The following is a 21834-nucleotide window of genomic DNA, read 5'->3' as shown; positions in this document are numbered from 1 at the left end:
TGGTAGTTCAGCTGAGCAATCATTCAATAGTATGGGCTTTCAATACTGTCATCATATATTCACAGTTTCATCAGATCCAAATTAATGACTGAGTTATGTTTTTAAATGAAATGACATCTAGTGGTCATATGCAGAAATGCATGTAAAAATGAGCTTATGTGGAAAAAAAAAGAGTTCACTTTAACCCAAACACTTCTCTAACTCTGTTTAGATAGCGCTATATAAATGCAATCCATTATTATTAGTCAGGTGTTTTGATGACAGGATGCTAAAAAAAATACAGCTAGCAGCAACATGGTAAAACCCAAATAAAATAAATGTTTTTAACCACATTTTTCTGGCAATGCTGAAACTGAAAACCACATCCTGGTACTCTTCTCTTTGTGAAGGTCTGGCAGTGTCACATTGTAGTGCAGAAATTCTCAAAACTCCTTAGTTAGCTTGAGATGCCAGAAACTACCTTGTTTGAATTAAGTGCTAAAAACTCTTTAGTTAGTTTAAAATGCTAAAAGCTACCCAGTTAGCATCAATTGCTAAAAACTACTTAGCCTCAGAAGCTAAAAGCAACCCGGTTAGCATCAATTGCTAAAAACTACTTAGCCTCAAATGCTAAAAGCAACCTGTTTCGCGTCAATTGCTAAATGCTACTTGGTTAGCATCAATTGCTAAAAACTACTTGGTTAGCATCAGTAGCTAAAAGCTAATTGATTATTGTTAATTGCTAAGAATTACTTGGTTAACCCTAATTACGAAAACGACTTTATTTCAAGTGATTAAAAAATACTCAGCAATAATTGATAAGTTACTGAGTTTGCCTCAAACATTAAAATTGACTTGCTTGGATTTAATGCTAAAAGCTACCTGTGTAGGTTCAGGCGCTAAAGCCTTCTTGGTTAAACTTTCTTCGTACTAAGAAATACAAAGGCCCTAGAACATAATGTCACAAACAAAAAGTAAACTCAGGTCATGGCAGTAAATGAATTCACTGAGATAAGTTGAGCACAGTTTTATCCTCAGATTGTGTTATTTGAGTATTAGCGCCTGCTGACAGCATGCTGATGTGTGCGTTTCTCTGCAGGCGGATTACGAGGTGACGCCGGATGAGAAGAGGAAGGAGTGCGGACAGGAGCTCATCGAAAAATACTTCAACCCAAAGGTACTTTCTGATGTTTCCTGTCAGGTCTGACATGGTTTTATTTTTATTAGGATGATATCTGTTAGTATTTTTGTTTATTGCCCACATGTACAGGATCAGAGATAGCTCAAAGCTCATTTCCCTCTGAAGCAGGAAGATATAGAAACAAGCCCAAACTGAAGACCAACGACCATCAAATGACCAAAAGGTTTCCACTGGCTTTTGGTCATTAAATGTGTCACAAACATAAAATATCTACAAAAATCACCTGAAAAGTGTCCAAACTGTGATGTTTAAAGAAAATTATTGCATTGGACGATCTTGAATTTGACAACAAAACATCAGTTTTGTTGTCAAAGTAGCAGAGGAGCTCTATCGGAGTGATTTAAACTTTTATTAATGATGCATTCATTGACAAAAATATCAGACCAAAAGTCGTCAAATCTTTTCCATGTTTTACATTGTTTCTGTCTGTCGGTACCAGTGTGCTGTGACAGTGTGCACTATAGATTTATTTTATAATTTTATTCAAAATACATGTAAATTATTAAATTAATAAAACTCGTCATCACAGCAGACTGAATAGAGTCACTGAGTTTTGGACAAAGTGCTAAATTTATTTGTATCTTTTAGTTTTTTACTGTTATTATTTTTTCAGCCAGTTTTGTAGCAGAAGGTTCGACTGTCTTCTGTTAAATGCCCCCACTGTGGTTGAATTTTAAAAACACCTGCCTCTAGAGCGTCCCTGAACGCATCACTCAGGAGGAAGCGCTCAGTCCGGCTCGTCAAGAAGGAAATCTGATGGAAAATCAGATTTAATCAGCTGATGATGGATGATGATGGGAGCAGAGCCGCTCATTGGCTGACCTTATGATGATGTAACTACCTGCAGTCCTGAGGCCTGAACTATGAAGGAGGGTTTGTGAGGTTCAGGATAATCCTGAAGTTTCAGTGTCATGAAGGTGGTTCACTTCTCAGCAGGCGAAGGTTATGTTTGACATAAGAGATCACCGCCTGCTGACCAATCAGATCTCTGTGTTTGATAGTAAGAGGGTCAAAAGTCTTTTCTCTCTACCTCAGGTGTTTCCAGGCCAGGTGAGATAGGTAGCACAGATGCCTGACCAGCATCTGTGCTTCTGATACTCTGATTGGTCATTGCCTGTGTCAGGATCAGTGAAGCCAGATAACAGAAAGAAATCCTGGCCTCGCCTCGTAGTTCAGGCCTCGGTTCAGGCTGAAGCTCCGCCCTGATGTTTCCTGCTAATTCTGTGTGAGCGCGAACGTGCAGGTCTGAACCTGCAGACGAACACAAACACCTCCCAGCTCCGTCTCAAACCTCATCCGTCCGGCTCTCTCTGTCAGAGTTACAGTCGGAGCTGATTCACTGTTTTCACCTGGATTTCATGTGTTTTTTTCCCTGTGCAGTCAGAGGACCACGTGCCTGAGGTGGAGGAGGCCATGATGGCTCAGTGCACAGAGAGGCTGCAGCAGGAGGCCTGCAAAGACCTCTTCAAGGACTGTACCAAGTAAGATTGCAGGGTTTTTAAGGATTTGTTTGCTGTTCTTTTGGATATATTTCCCCAGTTTAATCAGATCAGCTTTTTTAAGGTTTGATTAATGTGCTTGTTCAGACTCTCGCTCACCTTGGACCCCAGGAACATTAAAGTTGAGAGGTTTTCACTGGGCAAGGGGATACTACCAAAAAACACACATAAACAAAAAGTGACTTGTAACACAAATGTAAAACCTAAGCTGTTAGATAAATCAAAGAAATTAAATCTGAGACCCCCCCACACACCTTACAGTCCGGAGTAAGCAGCCCTGAGGCTGAAACAAGAATCCTCAGTCAGTTTCAGACCAGTGAAACCAGTCCATAACAAACTGTTTTCAAAGAAAATCAGAAAAGGAAACATTCAGAGCTGAGACCATTCGCCAACCAAAGACGTCACCAGATATTATTATTAGGAAACCCACGAACAGGCCGAGGTGCTATTTCCTGACTCTAATGTACATCTAATGACATCAGAGTTTACAAACCACAGTGGAAACCCATAAAACCAAAATAATATGGTTGTTGACTCAATCAGTACTTTTAACCTTCCCTTTCACTGCAGTTGAGTAAAGCTGGGATCCCCACAGCACCATTTACAAACTGGAGTGAGAAACAGTTTCCGTTTCAGGGTAAATAAATTAAATCAGCTGAGTCAAATGTATTCTTTTACCTCGAAATATTTAAAATACAACAGCTGCTCTCTTTGTTCATGCTTTCTCACAAAAAGCCTTTGAACTCTAGGACTCGTTTATGGCGTCAGCATTTACCTGATGATGGTCAAACACACGAGTAACGGCACCAACAGCTGACTCCAACAAAATAAGACGAGCAGCGTCAGACAGAAAGATGAATGTGCCGCATCCAGATCCTATCTCAAGTCCAAGCTGCTTCACTTTACTGGGAATATCACAAGATCTGGAATATTCTGCTTCACCTGCTGCGGCTTTAACCCGACTCTGTGGATGGGCAGTGATGTGCGTTTTGTCTCTGCGTCACAAAAAAAGATTTCCCCCAGAATCTTCCCACTCAGACGCTTCATTTTATGGACACATGAAGGAAAATGTGATTACATCTACGTTTGAGAAGCTGCAGGTTTTCCGAGCGTGTGATGAGCTTGGAAACGAATCGGCGTTTGTTTGAACAATGCCCTGTTTGTGTAGGCGCGGCAGAGAAATTGCCACTTAATGTCAAATATAAGAGATTCAGTTGTGCAGATATGACAGACTTTATCCATTCTGCGTGAAATAAAACATCCCTTTGTGTCGAGGGTGTCGGCGTTAGCGCTTATCCAGAAATATCTCTGGTAAACATCGAGGGCCCTGCAGAGAAACCGGCAGCCGGGCTTTGATGTCGGCCCCGTGCGAAGTCTTTAAAAGTCACAAGGCTCGAGTCCAACTGAAGTCAGAGTTCAGAGCAGCGTCGATTTTTAGAAGGTGATAAAGTCAACGGTTTTTTCAAACTTGTGTCCTGAGTGTTGTGTGTGTGAGGGGTTATGATTGGCCCAGAGGAGGACCAAACGTCCGAAGAGTTCTCCGTCTAATAACGTTTGCTGGAGTGTTTCTGGGGTTTTTGTTACGCAACAATAATTCAATTCAGTTTTATTTATATCACACCAAACCACAACAACAGTCGCCTCACGGTGCTTCAGAATGTGAGGCAAAGAGCCGACAGCACTACAGAGAGATGCGTGACAATGAAATTCCAATAATCACAGGTTCATTTTAAAGCCCTGAGTCTTTGTAACGTCTCCAGTATCGGTGGCTGTTTGTCAGGCTGCAGATGACGTAAAACAAAACTAACTAAAAAAAGGAAAAGAAAAGTTTGACTTGAGCAGGTTGTAAAAATAATATGAATACATTTAATGCTGCTTCTCTGATGCGGTGTGCTAACAACACTCACATGTTGAGTAACGTCCTCTTCACCGCTGCGTAGGCGTGATGCAGCGCAGAGAGGCAAAATCAACACCGCGATCTCTGAACTGCAAATGTAAAGCAGCCATCGTGCGTCAACTTACAGCTGACAGTAGACCATTCAAAGCTCTGTGTGGGTCACTCTGTGGCTGCCCACCTGAGGGTAACCTGCAGTTCCTCTAACGTCCACCGGAGGCTTCCTGCAGGATGCATACAGGGCACCCAAGGATGAAACATTTATGGCTAACGCTGTAATTTAAAAAGCCTGTGCATCGAAGCAAAGTCTCATTGAGGACACTGATGACCGAAGAAGAGGTGTGTGCAAGAGAGGAGGTTTACTGGCAGACCTGCAGGATTTCAGGAGCATCCAAAACAGGAAATAAGCAAACGGGTTTGTGATAAAACCACGACAGACCCAGCGATGTTTGCATGCTTTGCAGCATCTTATTAACGGTTGCTGTACACTCAAACACCTTGGCTGCAGCTCACAGCCGGACACATACCAACAACAACAAAACTAATGACAACAGCACAGCCTTTTGCACTGGCGAGGTGATTGCAGATGCCGTGCAGGTGCGTCCATCTCACCTGCAGCAGCATCACAGACCACGCCTCGCCACAGAGTTAGTCTGCACTGTACCTTTTTTTTGTCTGGCTTTTAGATGACTCGACTAGTCTGAGATCTCTCCGTTGTCCAGCCATCCGTCCATATTGCTTATCTGAGTGCAGGATGGAGCAGCACCTCCACCAGCTCATCCGCAGAGACAGTGTGGGACTCTGAAGCCAGACATGTTATATCATCTCTGCAGCATGTCCCTCCTCCTAGTAGGGGTCTGCTGGGAGGTGTCCTACTCAGTGTCCTGAGCATGGACTGACTTCTTTCGATGTGGAGGACCATTAGCTCTGCTCTGAGCCCCTCTGAGTCGTTTAATCACTAATAAAGTGTCACCAGGAACATCCCAACTCACAACAAAGTCATGTTCAACTCGGCGGGTTTGTGTCCACATGAAGGGAATAAAATACCCGAAAATCCTTCATTTTCCTGAGTCCAGTGTGAGGTTCACCTTAACCCAACGAGACCAGTGAGGTCACAGCAAACAGGAGACGCAGAAATAATTAGATTGTTGACTTAAATGACTTAAATGATCGGAGATCTCTCAGTGATGAAGCTGAATTCAGTGTGAAACTGACAGCTGTTGTGTTGTGTGTTTTCCAGACTGATCCACGACTACCTGAGCATGGCGCCCTTCGCAGACTACCTCGACAGCATGTACTACAACAGGTTCCTCCAGTGGAAATGGCTGGAGAGGTAACATTTAAGCATAAACACCGACTTTCTCCTTCTTTCTTTCTGCTCTCTGTGTGCAGCAACTTTTTCAACTTAAAAAAAATAACTCAGGCACATTCAGAGGCACTAAATCCTCCACAGGACCAGTACGAACACGCTCAGCTGCTTCATCAGTGTCCTTCAATCTCCCCGGGGGGGTGAGAACAGTCTTTACAAACAAAATCACCGTCACACGTTTAAAAATCTGATTTGGAAATTGCTCAATGGGGATGTTTCACTTTTCTGTTGAATACTATGGGGTAGCTACTCGAACAGACAGCCTACAGGGGGTTCTGCAGAATTTCAAGCAACACCCGAGGGCGTTTGCTCAATCATGCAGTGTGACCGAGCAGTGTCTAATCACGTCTTCAGAAATAAGAGATAAACGCTTCCACAGAGCTGTGCTGAGCGATAACAGGTTTACAGAAAAACAAAGGATGACAATCTCTCCAAACAGCTCCAACGTGTCCTGCAAACAACTCCTAAATACCTGAAGCAAGAGCAGCGATTCACCTTCAGCTACACTTTTCTATTCCTGGATTCTTTGAGGTTTGAAGGTGGGTGTGGCTTCTGTGACATCGTACACATCCTAGAGCAGAAAAAACCCAACTGCTCCTGGCACAGGGAGTACTTAAACAATTGGACTTCCTATAAAAATCAAGCAGTCGGCCCCTGCTGGTTGGCTGAAAGAGACGTCCATGTTTTTATACACAGCAGATGGCGCTGTAGATCGTTTTTAAATCACACCAGAAAATAGACACAGCAGGGTGTCTCAAATAGGGGTGGGTTTTTATAATCGATTCATCGATTAAAATCGATTCTGGCTTGGATAGCGTAAAATCGATTCATTAAAATCCTGAATCGATTTTTTAATATAAATTTATTTTGCCCGAAATGCCAGAATCTCTGGTGACATCTCACAAAATTTCAAGAACCACCAAACAGTTAAGACAGTAAATGAGAGCAGGTACAGGGATTCTGCACATAGACTTAAACACACAGCGCGACCCGCGGATCAGAATCAGTTAGATGTCGCCTTTCTCACGGTCGGGGCTGAAAGCCGACAGCTCGCTGATTCTGATCTGTCCGCGCTTTGTGTTCACGCCCTTTATGCGCCGATTCTAAAGCTGTTAGTTTGATCTCTCTCCAAACAATATTGACCGAACCAGCAGCTAAAGAAGATCCAAACGCTTCACATAAACATCGTCATGAATTCACTCTGACTTTTACTGTTTTGCTTCCACTGCCATGCACAGCTCTCTCTCTCTCTCTGTACTTCAAGAACAGTTTCCCTTTCTTCATTATTCGCTTGCTTGTTACGCACAAGTCTACTGTTGTTTACAGCGCTGTCGGCTGCTGTTTTTTTCCCTTTTACATTCTTCCGAAAAGAAAACCTCATTTCTGCTGTTCAATACTGAACAAATTTAAACTATTATTAATTATTCAAAATGCAAAATGCTTAGCCGTGTCTCTAATAAAACCGCTGTAACGTCAGAGGTAATGTTCATTAATTAATGGTTTTCTTTCGTTTTTGATGTACTGCAGAATATTTGTATAAAATCCCAGGCCAGGAAAATCACCTTCATGTTTTTCTGTGTTTTAATCTCAGCTACTTTGACACAAAGGCCTCTGCTGTGATGCTCACACCTGTGATAAAGTCTTGCGTGTGTCAGCTTCCTTTTTATTGATACAAAAATATGTAAATGTACTGATCTGAATTATATTTCTGACTGTCAAAATTTCCCAGATTTAAATCGAATCGAATCGAATTAAATCGAATCGTGGCTCGAATCGATTCAGGACCTTGTGAATCGGAATTGAATCGATTCTAGAAATCAGTGACGATACCCAGCCCTAGTCTCAAAGTGTGGGCCACAGCCCCCTGGTGGTCTATGAACGAACTGCAGTTTGGCAAAAAGAAACATTTGACAATAAAAAATTACTTTTTTTTCCACTAACCAGTTCATGTTTTGGGAGGGCTGCAGCCTATCACAGCAGCCATACTGGACAAGTCTGTGGCAGGGCTCACACATTAGTATTTAATTAATTTGTTATCGCTCATTTGCAAGAAAAGTAAAAGGGAAGCTGTTTATAGAGAATTGAGATCAAGCAAATCTTTGTGAACCAGCAATGAAAGAAGTTCTTCTTCTTTAGTCTTGTGTGTCACACTTGTTTTTTTTAAGATTTCAGTGTGGCTTCCTTAGAAATGTTTGGTTAATTATGAAGCGACCTGCAGCTGCTCGAAGGACGCAGTGAAACCACTCAAGGTCACATCTGGCGACCTTAACTTTTCCCTTAGGATATTCTGTCACATGACTGCGCTGCCACTTTAACACACAGAGTAATTGGAAGAAATAGTTTCTTCTTTCAACACTGAGAAAAATATCCACAAGCCAAAATCCAGACTTCCCACAGGGACTTCTCCTGATGAGGATTCCCAGGAAACACCAGGGTCCTGATTCCTGGTATTCAGCTGTAAGCACGCTCTGATGAGTGCTTTGTTAATTTGTTTGTGGTGGAGTAAGCCGACACACAATGGCATAATGGCAGTTTTGTCAGGTTTGTTTGCTTCTCTGATGGTTCCCAGTCTCCACTTTGAAAACTTCAGCGATGCCGCAAACAAACTCTGGATCCTGCAGACTGTTTTGCTTTCATTGTTTAAACTTCTGCTCATGATGGATTAGCGGAAACAACACTCTTGGGAAACCAGGGAATCTTACAGGGATCCACGTTTAGCAGATATAAAACACAAGTCTCGTTTGTTCCAGCCTCACATGCCGTTTAACAGTTTTTTAAAGGGTTTAGCGTGATCGGTTTTCCGGGAACTGCGGAGGGTTGTTGACCTCAAACTTCTCAGTTCATCGACTGAAGTTTCAAGGACTAGCTCTGAATTCCTTCCTTTAAATGAGGCAAAATCATGAGAAATGAGCATCATAAGTGGAAGTTCTCTTTTAGCAGTAAAGCCAGGCTGCCGTGCTGCTGACTGACAGAGATTAAAGTCGTGGTCATTCAAGATGTCTCCACGCAGTTATCAGAGAGACAGCTTGAGCCAAGAAATTGTTTTACATAAAGCTGCATGTCATTTTTAGTCACTCTAAGAGGGCAGTAGAAAATTTAGCTCATTTATAGTTCGGAAATATAATTCACTGATTTGCTCAGTGTAGTCAAAAAATTTACCTGAAGTTGTTTTGCTCAGCAAGGCTAAAAGAATTATAGTCAGGTTTGTGCTCAAAAGATCAGTGTTGCTGCTTTACCAGGTGTAACAATTAAGCTTAACATCCAGGCATCCATGAAAACAGGATTTATGAAATTTAACGGAGTTAGAAGTTAGCAGGAAGTTAGCTCGCTAGTTTGCACCTAAACATGAGATAGCATGCTCTGACTGAGAGATTTCTGAAACATTCAAACGTACAGCTCTGCTATCACTTCCAACATAAATGAAGACAGAAAACTAAACAGCAGTGACGTTTGTAGGGTTACTGAAGTTGGACGAGCTGGTATATAATGTTGTGCTACCTGGTGGCTAGCGACACAGCTATGTTAGCATAACATAAACACAGTGAAGCTGGAGGATGAACGCTTTTTTCCACTTGATAAAAGTTAACGTGAGAGTTCCCGATGGTTAGGGACAAATGCAATCGCATGGCAGGATGCTGTAAACGGACCAAACTTCAGCCAGGAGAACAACTGAGATAATCCATCCACAATACGAGGTTAGTCATTCATATACTGCTGCATGGGCTGTAGTTACATCGTAAGGTTTTGAAAACTGAGCTTTAAAAACACAACACAGAGTAATTTAGGCCTGGAAGCAGGATTCATCACGTCATCACTTAAAGATAGCATGTGGGGTCCCACAGGGCTTAGACCTTGGACCTCTTTATAGAAATAAACTAATGACTGCCAGTTATGTCTCATTTAGTCCTGAAAAGAAAGAGTCCTCCCTGTACTTCTGTCTGCCTGGCATTAAAAACTCAATGACTTCTTGCAGTTTAACTCAGAAATATGATCAGAACAAAAACAAGGATTGTAGTCTTATCCAACAGGGACACTCCCCATCTTGGACTGCTAAGAACCAAAGTAAAGCAATCTAAACTTTATTCAGATAGAAAATAATTAAATGCCTAATGGAGATTATGGTATTTTCATCTTGCCTTTGGTCTCCAACAAGATTATAAAACATAATACCTCAATTTCTTCCAGCCTGATCAGAGGCCAGAAACTGATAAATAAGCCTAAATTTGAGTAAATGTTCAACTAAAGCTACCAAGTCACAATCTGAATAAACCTCAGAATCTCTGCCTTTTATTAACTTAGGCAAAAAGACACAAAGGGACAAAACAAATCTGACATTTGGATTTAATTGGTGAACTTAAAGATGAACAAAATCTTTGTGCTTCAAGTAAGGAGAGAAAAGTGTCAGACGTGACGACAAGAAGGAAAGTAATTTTTCCCTGTCAGTACTTCTTAAAAGCTTCTCTCATGCAGGCAGATTGCTCTCTTGCTGGAAAAACGAGACAGACTGACTAACTCAAGAGAAGAATACGCCCGCAGACTAATGGGGCTGATTTAGCAGGGCTGGGTAATGGCTGATAGTAAGCAGCTGATGATGCAGGAGTGCAGTCAGAGAGAGTGAAGAAACCTAAACGGGGAAACTGGCTCTCAAAGTAATGTCAATAATTTATTATTTGCTTCCCACCCTGTTAGCTAGCTGTGTCTCAATTTAAATCAGAAGCTGGATCTGTGATTGTTTTTCGCCTGTATGTGGAGTTGTGTTGTTTGTAAGCTAATGCTAGCTAGTGTTGCTCATTGTTGATGCTGGGAAATTAGGAAAGGGAATTGGACGTAAGCATCAGTGTGACTTTATCAACCTATCACATAGAAATCAGTCCACACGCTATTAAAGCCTAAAGAGAAAGATGGAGAAAATCTTTGAGTTTCATTAGAGTCTGTTCCAACACTGTCAATAAAAAGATATTAACACATTAAAAGTGAGGGCTACTGCACGTTTTAATATGCAGGGCAGCAGAGAGAGTGGTGCTTTTGTTGCTAGTAACTTTCCATATTCCTTGTGATTTCCATTTGAATACATCAGATGATTGTTGGCAGAGAAATTTGCCAATAAAAGCACGAAGGATGTCACATGTGCTTAATGCAAATATACAAAACCAATGCCAATTATTAAAAAATGCAAATGTGAAAAAAGAAATAGGAGAATTTTCATCCCATGGCTCATTAAGCAGTAAATGAGTCATCAGGTTTAATGAGCCTGTGCCCCAGGGTCCATTTAAATTACCCAGTTGGATGACCAAAATGCCCAAAAGGGCTGATGAGATGAGAGTGTTGATCCCAGGAGGGTCCAGATCAGTGGTGCTGGTTTACAACAGTGTGCGGTTCTCTGCAATCCATTTACCAACGACTGTCTGTCAACAGAAAAACTGTATTTCAAACCACTGCATTGTTCAAACAGGTGGCATGCAGAGCTGCTGGTATCTTATAGTTTTCACACAATAAGTCATTATTAAAGTAACGGTCACCTGAAGATCAAAACAAGACACTTAGGCTACGTTCACACTGCATGTCTTAATGCTCACATCCGATTTTTTGATCAAATCCGATTTTTTTTGTCTGCTCGTTCACACTACAAATGCGACAGCCAACGCGCTCTAGTGTGAACGCTCAAAGCGGCGCATGCGCAAAAGAAGACGTCACACACAACGCGCTCTGTTTAGACCCAGAGCAAACAGTATTGTTTGACTGATAGCCTTAATATAAAGACTTGTTTCTGACTTTACGTTTCACAATTTTGCTTTAAGTTATAAAGATATTTTGTTATTTACATTTGGCCTAATAATGATCCTTATTGCTGTTTTAGAGGAGCGGTGCTTCAAAGGATAGCTGCAGATTTCTGTCAGAATCTGCAGATTATACAGTACAAATGAAATGTTCACGTTTCTCCAACGTTTTCTTCTAAACAGTTTCACTGGATGGCCAGGAAGTGTTCACGATGTCTTCTCGGGCGCTGATAATTGGCGTCTGTCCTGTGTCAGTGACGTAAAAGACGGATTTAATGTGACTTGACCGTTCAAATAGCAGTCGCTTTCTAAAACAAATATGTATCGATTCAGTACCACATATGAAAGTGGCCCAGGTCGGATTTGTGCCGTTCACAATGTCATAGCATGATGGGATATGGGTCGCATAGGGTCAAAAAAGTCCGATTTGATGCGCTTTCGCCTGCAGTGTGAACGTAGCCTTATTTAATCTACTTTTATTAAACCAAAGTAATGGATTATTGTTAAATCAGATGTATTAAGTAGACACTCAGTGTTGATCACTTCTAACAAAGTTTAGATGATAGCTGTTAATTCAAGTTATCAATGGGTGATTAAAACCAAATATCAGTGGTTTTCCCTACTCCCCAGGAAAACTGACTATATAGCTAACTGATAGCTAGCATCTGATGTCAAGCTAATAGCTAATTAGCATTACCTTTGACAAAGAGACTATGAGGACAAAAAAAATCAAACAAAAAAATTATTGACACATCCAATTAGAAAACAAATGAAATTTTAGCAATTTATCTATATAAGCACTCATGCTAGCATTAGCCAACATTGACCAGACAAAGACGAAAAGTTAAAATTGGTCCATAAAACCAAACAAAGAATCTCCACGACTTGAACATCTGACCAAACAGTTTTCTCCTCATAGTCAATTTCCTAACAGGCTAGCGAGGCTCTAATAGATAAAACTGGGTTTCTTTTAACTAATGATAGCCGATATGCTAATAGTAGCCTACAAACTGTTTGATAACCATAGTAGCAGTTAGCTGGCTACCTCTCTAATTTTATCTCTTAACAAATAATAAAAAAAATAAAGTAATAAAAGAAACGTGGCTGTTTTTCATGTAACATGTATACGGCTCGTATGTGTCTGAAGTTAAAGTTTGTTTGCAATTCTTTGTTTTTCTTGATTGGAGACAAACAAACAAAGGGAAAATGAGCAGACTTAACACTGCTTTTCTTTCAAGTTTTAAACTGGTTTTAAACTGGTTCAGCTATATCATCATTATAGCTTTCCTAAACATCCTTTTTTCATGTCATTTCATTTCTAAACACGTGTACATTGGTTTTTAAACTGGACGTTTATTAAAGTGAGTTTCTCTCTTTGTCAAACAGGCAACCAGTGACGAAAAATACATTCAGACAGTACAGAGTTTTAGGAAAAGGTGGTTTTGGAGAGGTGAGTACTGAAAGTTTTTGTTACTTTAATTATAATGTGTTATGTTGCCATAATGTCATTAAAACAATCTTTCTTGGGCAGCTACAGTATATACAGGTAAAGTTACAAGAGTTAAAAGTTCAGAGGCTCTGCCCTCATTTGAGGTCAGTGAAGATTTGAATGAAAAGTTATGCATTGGTAAGTCAGAAAGTTCTAGACTTTAAGACATGTTTTTATTGGATTTAATCTCAAGCGTTAAGAAATCAGAGGCTGTAGATGAGTTTGTGGGTCCTAACACTGGCCAAAGAAACACAGGGCAGAAGGAAAAATTGTCAGTTACGTTCCAGTCATTTAGATTCAGAGAAATGTGTGCTGTTCACTGAGGTCAGACTAAAACAAATGCATTAAAACCTTTAAACGGTCTAATCGTGCAGAAGAGTTCAGTGTTCCTAACACAATCTTTTCTTTGGCCCCTGAAATGAAGGACTTTATCAGAGGCATCTAAATCCTGTTACACACCACTGAATGGTGTCTCTGTGCCCTCTGTTCGTCTAATGAGACGAGTCTTTTTTAATTCCAAACACTGATAGCTGATTAGGCGTATACGCATCAGGTCATGAGATAACAGGGGACATTAAGTCAGGGTCAGTTTTGTCGGTTCAGATCACGGTGAGTCGAATTTACTGGAACCACAAGGAAGGTCGTGGTGAGGAGAAAACAGGGGACACCTTTAAGTGATACACAACGGCAATTCGGAGTGCTAACATTTTCTGACCGTCTTTGACCTGCATGAGGGGCTCTGGGGTCGTTCAGTGCCTCCCATCTGACCCCCTCAGAGTCAGCTGATTGCTTTTGTACAGTAACTTCAGTATATTTAATGAAACCATGCAAATCTTACCTCCAGGCTCAGAGGATGATCTGAGCACTGATACTACCAGAAGGAGGAGGACACTGCACACAGCTGGATGCTCTCCTCTGAAGTTTGTACAAGTTAATAAAAGGGACAAGCAGAGCAGACAATGAAGCAACAAACCGCAAAGATCCCACCACCCTCCGCGCATTCTCCAGAAAGAAAAACAATGTTTGATCCGCGTCCAAGCTCCATGAAGCATGTCTGATTTAAATCCATTCCTCTGGTACAGTTTGGCAAAATCTGAACAAAACCCGGGGTTTGTTTCGGTTCTTCTGCGTCGAACAGTTTCACTCTGAATGATGTTGGATAAGATAACCATCATGTGTGTATTGTCACTGTAACAAATACAACATAATTGTATTTGCAGTGTCAAAAAGAAAAAGCTTAAATGTGGTTGTTTTACCACAGCTTGTGTTTCTCAGCCTGTCAGTAGTGAGTTGTTTCTTTACCTTAACACTGCTGCTGCCTCACAAAAGTCACTACAGCTGAGACATTAAGTTTCCTTTAACTGTGTGTTTATGTGATAGAATCCAACGTGAACTCGTTTCCTCCTCATTTGCTGCAGTTAATAGTTTGATTTTTTTTTAGTTTTCATGATTTTTTCAGTCAGTTTCCAGCGAGGTTTTGTAATGAAGCCCGTTTCCACCACTAAAAAAAAATGTATCCATAACTCAAAATTTCAAGTTATTTTCTCAAAATTTTGAGTTAATAAGTTGAAATTTTGAGAAAATAACTCGAAATTTCGAGTTATAGATACTTTTTTGTGTGTGGTGGAAACGGGCTTCCATAGTTTTGTTGGTTTAAATTTTTCTTTTTTAAATGATGATGTTTTCAGGGATCCTAACGTGTCCTTTTTCTTCCACCCCGTCCTCTGCAGGTGTGTGCCTGTCAGGTACGAGCCACGGGGAAAATGTACGCCTGCAAGAAGCTGGAGAAGAAGAGGATAAAGAAGAGGAAAGGAGAGTCTATGGCCCTCAACGAGAAGCAGATCCTGGAGAAAGTCAACAGCAGATTTGTAGTAAGTATCTCATCTCAGCTTCAGATCGAGGGATCGTCGCGGTGGCAGTAATTAAAAGGCAGCGCTGAGGTTTGCAGCGTCTCTGCTGTGGTTTGATTCTCCACCAGATGGACTTCGTTCAGCTGTTATATGATTTGGACGGCCGTCAGTCGGCTCGTCCGGGCTCTCGGGCCTACACCGTCTCCCGGGGTTTAATGCGAAAACTCACAGACGGCTTTAATTAACACATCTTAATCAGTTTGGAAATCTTTGGCACGAGGTTTTTGTGTTTATGTGTGCAGAACAGAACATGCTGAACTAAACTTAAAAGGATTACAGTTTTCAAAAGAAAACAGTCGACGGCGCCGACAAACTCAGAATCTCTGCAGCACGGCATCTGAGGACAGTGCGCACATTTTTGATGCAATTCAACGTCCTCGTTGCAAATACGTTTAAATCCTAAATGAAAACCAGCCACAGCATTTCCCCTGCATCAGTCAGTCGACCTCTCAGTGTCAGAGATCTTATTGGCTGCCTACAGATTCCACATATTAACATCCACATGTGTGTATGAAGAGCCGGAGCCTCGGTGAGCATGTTGGCAGTGTGTGTGTAAGCAGCTGCAGCATACTGCTTAACAACCTCAGGGCTTTAGAGCAGCTCTCAGATCAGCTCGTCGATTTAGTCACAAACGGCTGAAAGTTGTGTGAATCATGCAAAGCCGCCCTAGAAGAGTCCATGAATCACTCCCAGCTCCAAATGCTTAAACACACGACTCCTGTCCATCTCCAGGTGAGTTTAGCGTACGCCTACGAGACCAAGGACGCCCTGTGCCTCGTGCTGACTCTCATGAACGGCGGCGATTTAAAGTTTCACATCTATCACATGGGCGACGCGGGTTTCGATGAGAAGAGAGCCATCTTCTACACCGCGGAGATCTGCTGCGGCCTGGAGGACCTCCACCGGGAGCGGATCGTCTACAGGTGAGCACCCGGACACCTTCCTCTCGTCTCATTGGCTCCTGCCTTTCTGCTCACTCTCCGTGTCTTTATCTTCTGCGTAGGGACCTAAAGCCAGAAAACATCCTGCTGGACGACCACGGTGAGTCCGATTACCGAGGAGGAGATATCGCCACCACAAACATCATCAAATCTTTAATTCTGCACGTCTTTCAGTAACATTGCACGATGAACTTTTGCAGTAATTCCAGTCAGTGTTTGGAAAAATAAATATATGACAGGTGGGGGGGAGGAGGGTGAAAATGAGGCCTTGTTAAAGATCTCCGGGAAGCAGCAAGTCATATTTATCTGACTCAAATACAGATTAAAAAGCATTTATGGTTAACGCGAGCTCCGCTTCCACTCCAAGATTCACTTTTGCAGTTTCAGTGTTTGCTGTTAAACACCAGAGGGCGCTCTGACTCCAGGAAACTCTCCTCAGGCAGCGCCAGTCTCTGCTGACATCACTAACAGAGTGACTGAAGCTAAAGACAAACACCATGAAAGTCTAAATCTGAGATTCTCCGTTTGCAAAAACTTGATGATTGATGGTTTGTTCGATGAATCTGAGCCTTCAATGGGAATGATTTCTAAACACAGTCCTGAGCCACCCCTCCTTTCTTTACAGTGAGCCAGACTCTGTTGTCACTTTCAAAGTTTTTTAAACAATAGTTCTCCAGCTCGCTGAGAGTCGCTCAGACCTGGACCACTTTAACTCTGACTTTTCAATAATTCAATCTTAAAAAGAGCTCAAGGGATGAACCAGTGTTGTGTCCACATAACAGACACGTTTGCAAAGAACTCGCAGTTTGTTACTAACACAAAAACATAATTTGTTTCCATTTATTTAGATAAAGCAATAAAAATGACAGTCTGGAAGGTATTTAATGCCATTTTGAAGCAAGGCGCTTTTCATAGAGCTGTTAGCTGAAAACTGATCTCAGCATGCTAACATATACTGAGATATGCTGGACAAGTGGAGGAAAAAAGAAGCGGCAGGCCCACAAAACTGTCTACAGTTGAATCACCAGTGACTGAAAGTCTCAAGGAGTCAGAAACAGGGGCCTGTGTAGAGCGAGTGGACCACAGGAGGGAGCTTTGAGCAGATGGGTAGATGGAGTAAATCTTTAATTAGCCGATTATCCTCATGGTTGCTAACATTTGTGTCTTCAGGTCACATCAGGATATCAGACCTGGGTCTAGCGGTTCATGTGCCAGAGGGAGAAACCATCAAAGGACGAGTGGGAACAGTGGGATACATGTGTAAGTGACCTCTGACCTTTACTGAGCAAGTACATTTATGTGAGCACTGCACTAGAGTATGAAGTGCTTTCACATCAAACACATTTCAAAGGGACGTTAAATGTTTTTACCAACTTTAATTTAACACTGAGACGTTTCACAGTAACAAAGCTTTTACACTTAACACTCGAGTGTTGGGAAACATTTGGTTCCTGTGTATTTGTACTCAGTTTATCTAGTTCAGGACTTTTACAAAGTGGTAATTGTACTTTTACTGTAGTACAAACATCCACCTTACGATCCAGATTTCTAATTTCTCTCCCACCGCCTCCTCGCTCCCCTCCAGCTCCAGAGGTGGTGAAAAACGAGCGGTACACCCTCAGCCCTGACTGGTGGGCGCTGGGCTGCCTGCTGTACGAGATGATCGAGGGCCAGTCGCCTTTCCAGCAGAGGAAGAAGAAGATCAAGAGGGAGGAAGTGGAGCGGCTGGTGAGGGAGGTGGAGGAGGAATATTCCAGCAAGTTCTCCGAGGACGCCAAGTCCCTCTGTAAAATGGTGGGTGGAACTTCTTTCTCTTCGGCGTCTTTAGCTCCCATCTGCCACCTCAGTCACGCCATCGTATAGCTGACTGATGTTTTCGTACTCCGGTTTTTAGACTCAGCTTTTCAGAGTGGCTGAAACGTTGCGGCGAGATCTCCCTGCTCCCCGCGATTATTCGTAATCGTCCAATATTCCTGGATCCAGGAGGACGTGTGGATCCAGATTAGCTGTACCCAGATACATTCATCCCATTCATCCAGACTCAGAACCGAACATAAGACAACGTCAGCTCATAACTCCACGAGGCTGGGGGTGTGTCTCCCCCCAGAATCCAGCCTTCTTTGGCGTGAAAGGCAAACATTTTAAAACGCTGCACCACGTCATGGTCGAGGGCCAAATCACAAACCTCGTTATAAACATCGTCCCAGATTTTGGTGAATGGACGAAACAAATGACCGAATTCTCACGCAGAGAAACGTCCAGGGACACGACGCAGACGTGTGCGTTTGCCGTCTTCGCGGCGAATCGTCCGTCTGCGGTTCAGCCATGTTTGCTGAGTCTGCTAACAAACAGAAGACGGAATAACCTCCCAACAGGAAATACTGCAGTTTGTTTTTGGTCATTGGTCAGATCTCCACCTGCATCTTGTTTTAAATGAAAGTCAGGTGGGAGGTTGATTAAGGTGAGATCTGTGGTTCACCTGTAGTCTGAGTTTATCCTGACTCATAATTGGACACCTGGAGGGCGAGTGCACACAGCTCAAAGATGGGAAATTATTGTCATCTCACTGCAGGGTTTCAGGAAAACCTGTTCCATGCTTAGGAAAACAAGCTTTAGACGAGGGAACTTCCTCCTGAAGATCAGAGTCACGATGCGTGAGACTGTGGAGGCCAGACAAGCAAAGCTGGTCACTGGCACTGTGTCTGCTTCGTTTTAATAAAGAGGGTAGCAAACATCCAGAAGTCTTTGCCTTTGGCTGCTTTTCGCAGACACGTCATGCTTTGAATACAAACACACAGCTTCCTGCTAAAACTCTGAAAAACTGGTGGAAAATGAAACCCGGCTCAACTTTTGTCTGAGGCGTAACCGCTGATGCTTTAACGCCTGACCTGAAGCAGCAACTCTCCACCTTCTCTAAAGCTCTGCTGTGTTTTTAACCCCTCAGCTGCTGGCCAAAGATCCCACCGAGAGGCTGGGCTGCCTGGGGGGCGGAGCCACTGAGGTCAAAGCTCATCCCATCTTCCGCTCCATCAACTTCAAACGGCTGGAGGCCGGCATGCTGCAGACACCCTTCATCCCTGATGTAAGTCCAGAGCGAGCACACCGACCGTAAAAAGATTTTAATTTTTATCATGTAGATACTCGAAACTCAAAACTCGGCTTCTGAAGAGTCGTTGACAAGTTTGTGACTTGACGTTCAGGTACGAGCCTGAAAACAGGTTTGTTGGTGACCCGAGATGAAGTCTGAGACTCTTCATCCGTCACACATTCATTTTTGTTTCCCCGAGTGAAGACAAATGATGAGATCTGTATCTGTCAGTGCGTACAGAGTTTGCCTTTATTTTGGAAGGTTCAAAAGTACAAAGTCACAAAGTTCAAAGGTTGGAAAAAACCCTGAAATCCAAAAATAAACACGAGAAATCAGGAAGGACGCAGCGAGCAAATCAGGGATCATAAACAGAAGTCTTAACAAACAAGACTATTTATAGATGAGGGAGTGATGACACAACGAGGCGCATGAGGGAGCAAAGCACACAGCAGCTGACAACAGTCAGCGACAGGTGAAGACGAGGGGGAGGGGCAAGAAAATGTAAAAACTAGACTCGACAGCGTCTAACCAATCAAAAGGTGTTTCATACATCACATGACTCAAGCGCCACCTACTCCACAGATGGTGATTAAAAATCTATAAAAACATAAAACCGTTATAGAAGGACTTGTGATTCTTGTGAGTTAGTGCAAAATAAACATTTAATTCCACCCGTGATACTAAATACACAAGAAGAAACAAAACATTAAATATCACAAAAATACCAAACTCAGTAACATCTCTGGGGTCACGTCATGTGGACATCACTGGGATCAACGATGATTCTGTCGTTAAAACTATCAGAGCTGTCTGTGCATCGTCAGCCAACGTCACAGTCTAAGGCTACGTTCACACTGCAGGCGAAAGCGCATCAAAGCCGATTATGCGACCCATATCCGACCATGGTCTGACAGTGTGAACGGCACAAATCCGATATTTTCAAATCCGATCTGGGTCACTTTCGTATGTGGTCCTGAATCGATACATATCTGATGTTTTAGAAAGCGACTGCTGTTTGATGGTCAAGTCCCATTAAATCCGTCTTTTACGTCACTGACACAAGACAGACGCCGATTATCAGCGCCGGAGAAGACATCGCGAACGCTTCCTGTTCATCCAGTGTAGATGTCAGTGAAACTGTTGGAAAGACAACGTTGGAGAAACGTGAACATTTTATTTGTCCTGTATAATCTGCAGATTCTGACAGAAACCTGCAGCTAGAAGCAGCGCTCCTCTAAAACAGCAATAAGGATCATTATTAGGTTATCTACATTATTATGTCAATAACAAAATAACTTAAAGCAAAAATTGGGAAACGTAAAGTCCGAACTCTTTATATTAAGGGCTATCAGTGAAACAATATTGTTTGCGCATGCGCCGCTTTGAGCGTTCACACTAGAGCGCGTTGGCTGTCGCATTTTATTTGTAGTGTGAACGAGCAGACAAAAAAATCGGATTTGAGCATTAAGACCTGCAGTGTGAACGTAGCCTTAGCCCGGCGTGAGCCACGCTCACTTTATTCAAGCAGCAAAAAGCCTCCAATCACGTCACCGATCCAAACAAAGACAAAGGTCCGTCTTAAAGCCAGGCTGCACTAACTTAAGTAATAAAATCAATTTAATCACTTAAGTCTGGATGGTTTTGAGGTTTTCTGTGTCGTTACTTGATCTGATTCAAATGGCTGAATCACCTCCTCAACAAGTTCTCCAGACGCCTGGTAACGAACCAATCATGTGACTCAGGTGTGTTGACCCAGGGTGAGATCTAAAACCTGCAGGACACCGGCCCTCGAGGCCTGGAGTTGGACACATCTGGCATAAAAGATCAACCGGATCCTGATCCGACCCTCAGAATCAGCTGATGCATTTTTTATGAAAGAAAGGAGGAACTGCAGATGCTCGGTGTGACTGAGGAGGATGAAATGGAGGCAGATGATCCTCAGTGGTGACCTCTAAAGGAAGCTGCTTAAAAAAGAAGATTCAGTTATTTTTTTATTCTGCATTTTTGAACCCTCATAGCTTCATAGGCAGTTTTCATGTAGATGTAAAAATGGATTAAGTGACTTAAAAAGCACCAAATGTTTGACCCACTCTGCCTGCTCTGAGGACCAACGCTTAGAAAACCTCCAGCGTGTGATGTCAGATACTGGCTCTATTAATGGAGCTGATTCTGAGGGGGTCAGGTGGGACGACCTCGCTGATTTTGTGCGTTAGCCGATAATGCGAGAGCCAAGTATCTAATAATAACTCTGAGTGAGAGGCTGTACAATGAGAGCACTCCACAGCACCATGAGTGAGTGCGTCTCCGAGGCCCTGGCGTGATTTCTGTGAAGCTGCTGCACGGCGTCTGTAACAGGAAGGATCCATACAGCAGGTTTCGTGTTGGGCGGGTACAGAGCGAGCTTGCATCTAATCAAAGAGACGCAGAGTTTGGTTTCAAGGTGTTTTTCCCCTTCAGGTGTGCCTCCAAAAGAGGCCACCGACGAGGCAAACTGGCAGGTTGCAAAACATAAAAAGGAACTCAAAAGACTGAAGGCGCTGTCAGGGTGAAGCAGGAGCTTCCCAATAAAAGCCAAAGAAGACTGAAAAGGTAAACGCAGACTTGTGCTGGAGGTAAGCTGACGAGGGGAGGGCGAAGACTCGGGGTGATGCACGTGGAAACGATGGCAAAGGCAGGAAGCCAACGTG

General features: G+C 42.6%; 1 protein-coding gene across 1 annotated transcript in view; it reads left to right on the top strand.

Moving 5' to 3' along the window:
• Positions 1 to 21834, top strand: part of grk6 (G protein-coupled receptor kinase 6) — a 48940-nt gene that overhangs the window by 23982 nt on the left and 3124 nt on the right. The window contains exons 4-13 of the mRNA XM_086308237.1: positions 1079 to 1156; positions 2561 to 2661; positions 5814 to 5906; positions 13106 to 13169; positions 14939 to 15079; positions 15851 to 16041; positions 16122 to 16159; positions 17230 to 17319; positions 17645 to 17853; positions 19004 to 19141. Of these exons, the coding sequence (XP_086164363.1) occupies positions 1079 to 1156; positions 2561 to 2661; positions 5814 to 5906; positions 13106 to 13169; positions 14939 to 15079; positions 15851 to 16041; positions 16122 to 16159; positions 17230 to 17319; positions 17645 to 17853; positions 19004 to 19141 (1143 nt within the window). The remainder of the gene's footprint in view (positions 1 to 1078; positions 1157 to 2560; positions 2662 to 5813; positions 5907 to 13105; positions 13170 to 14938; positions 15080 to 15850; positions 16042 to 16121; positions 16160 to 17229; positions 17320 to 17644; positions 17854 to 19003; positions 19142 to 21834) is intronic.

This window comes from Aulonocara sp. 'chitande type north' Nkhata Bay, linkage group LG10 (assembly GCF_057382095.1).
Source record: "Aulonocara sp. 'chitande type north' Nkhata Bay isolate Kocher_YH1m ecotype deep benthic linkage group LG10, A_spYH_male_GT1.1, whole genome shotgun sequence".
Lineage (NCBI taxonomy): Eukaryota > Metazoa > Chordata > Actinopteri > Cichliformes > Cichlidae > Aulonocara > Aulonocara sp. 'chitande type north' Nkhata Bay.
Note: the sequence above shows the minus strand (reverse complement) of the source record. Positions and strands in the feature narration are given on the sequence as shown.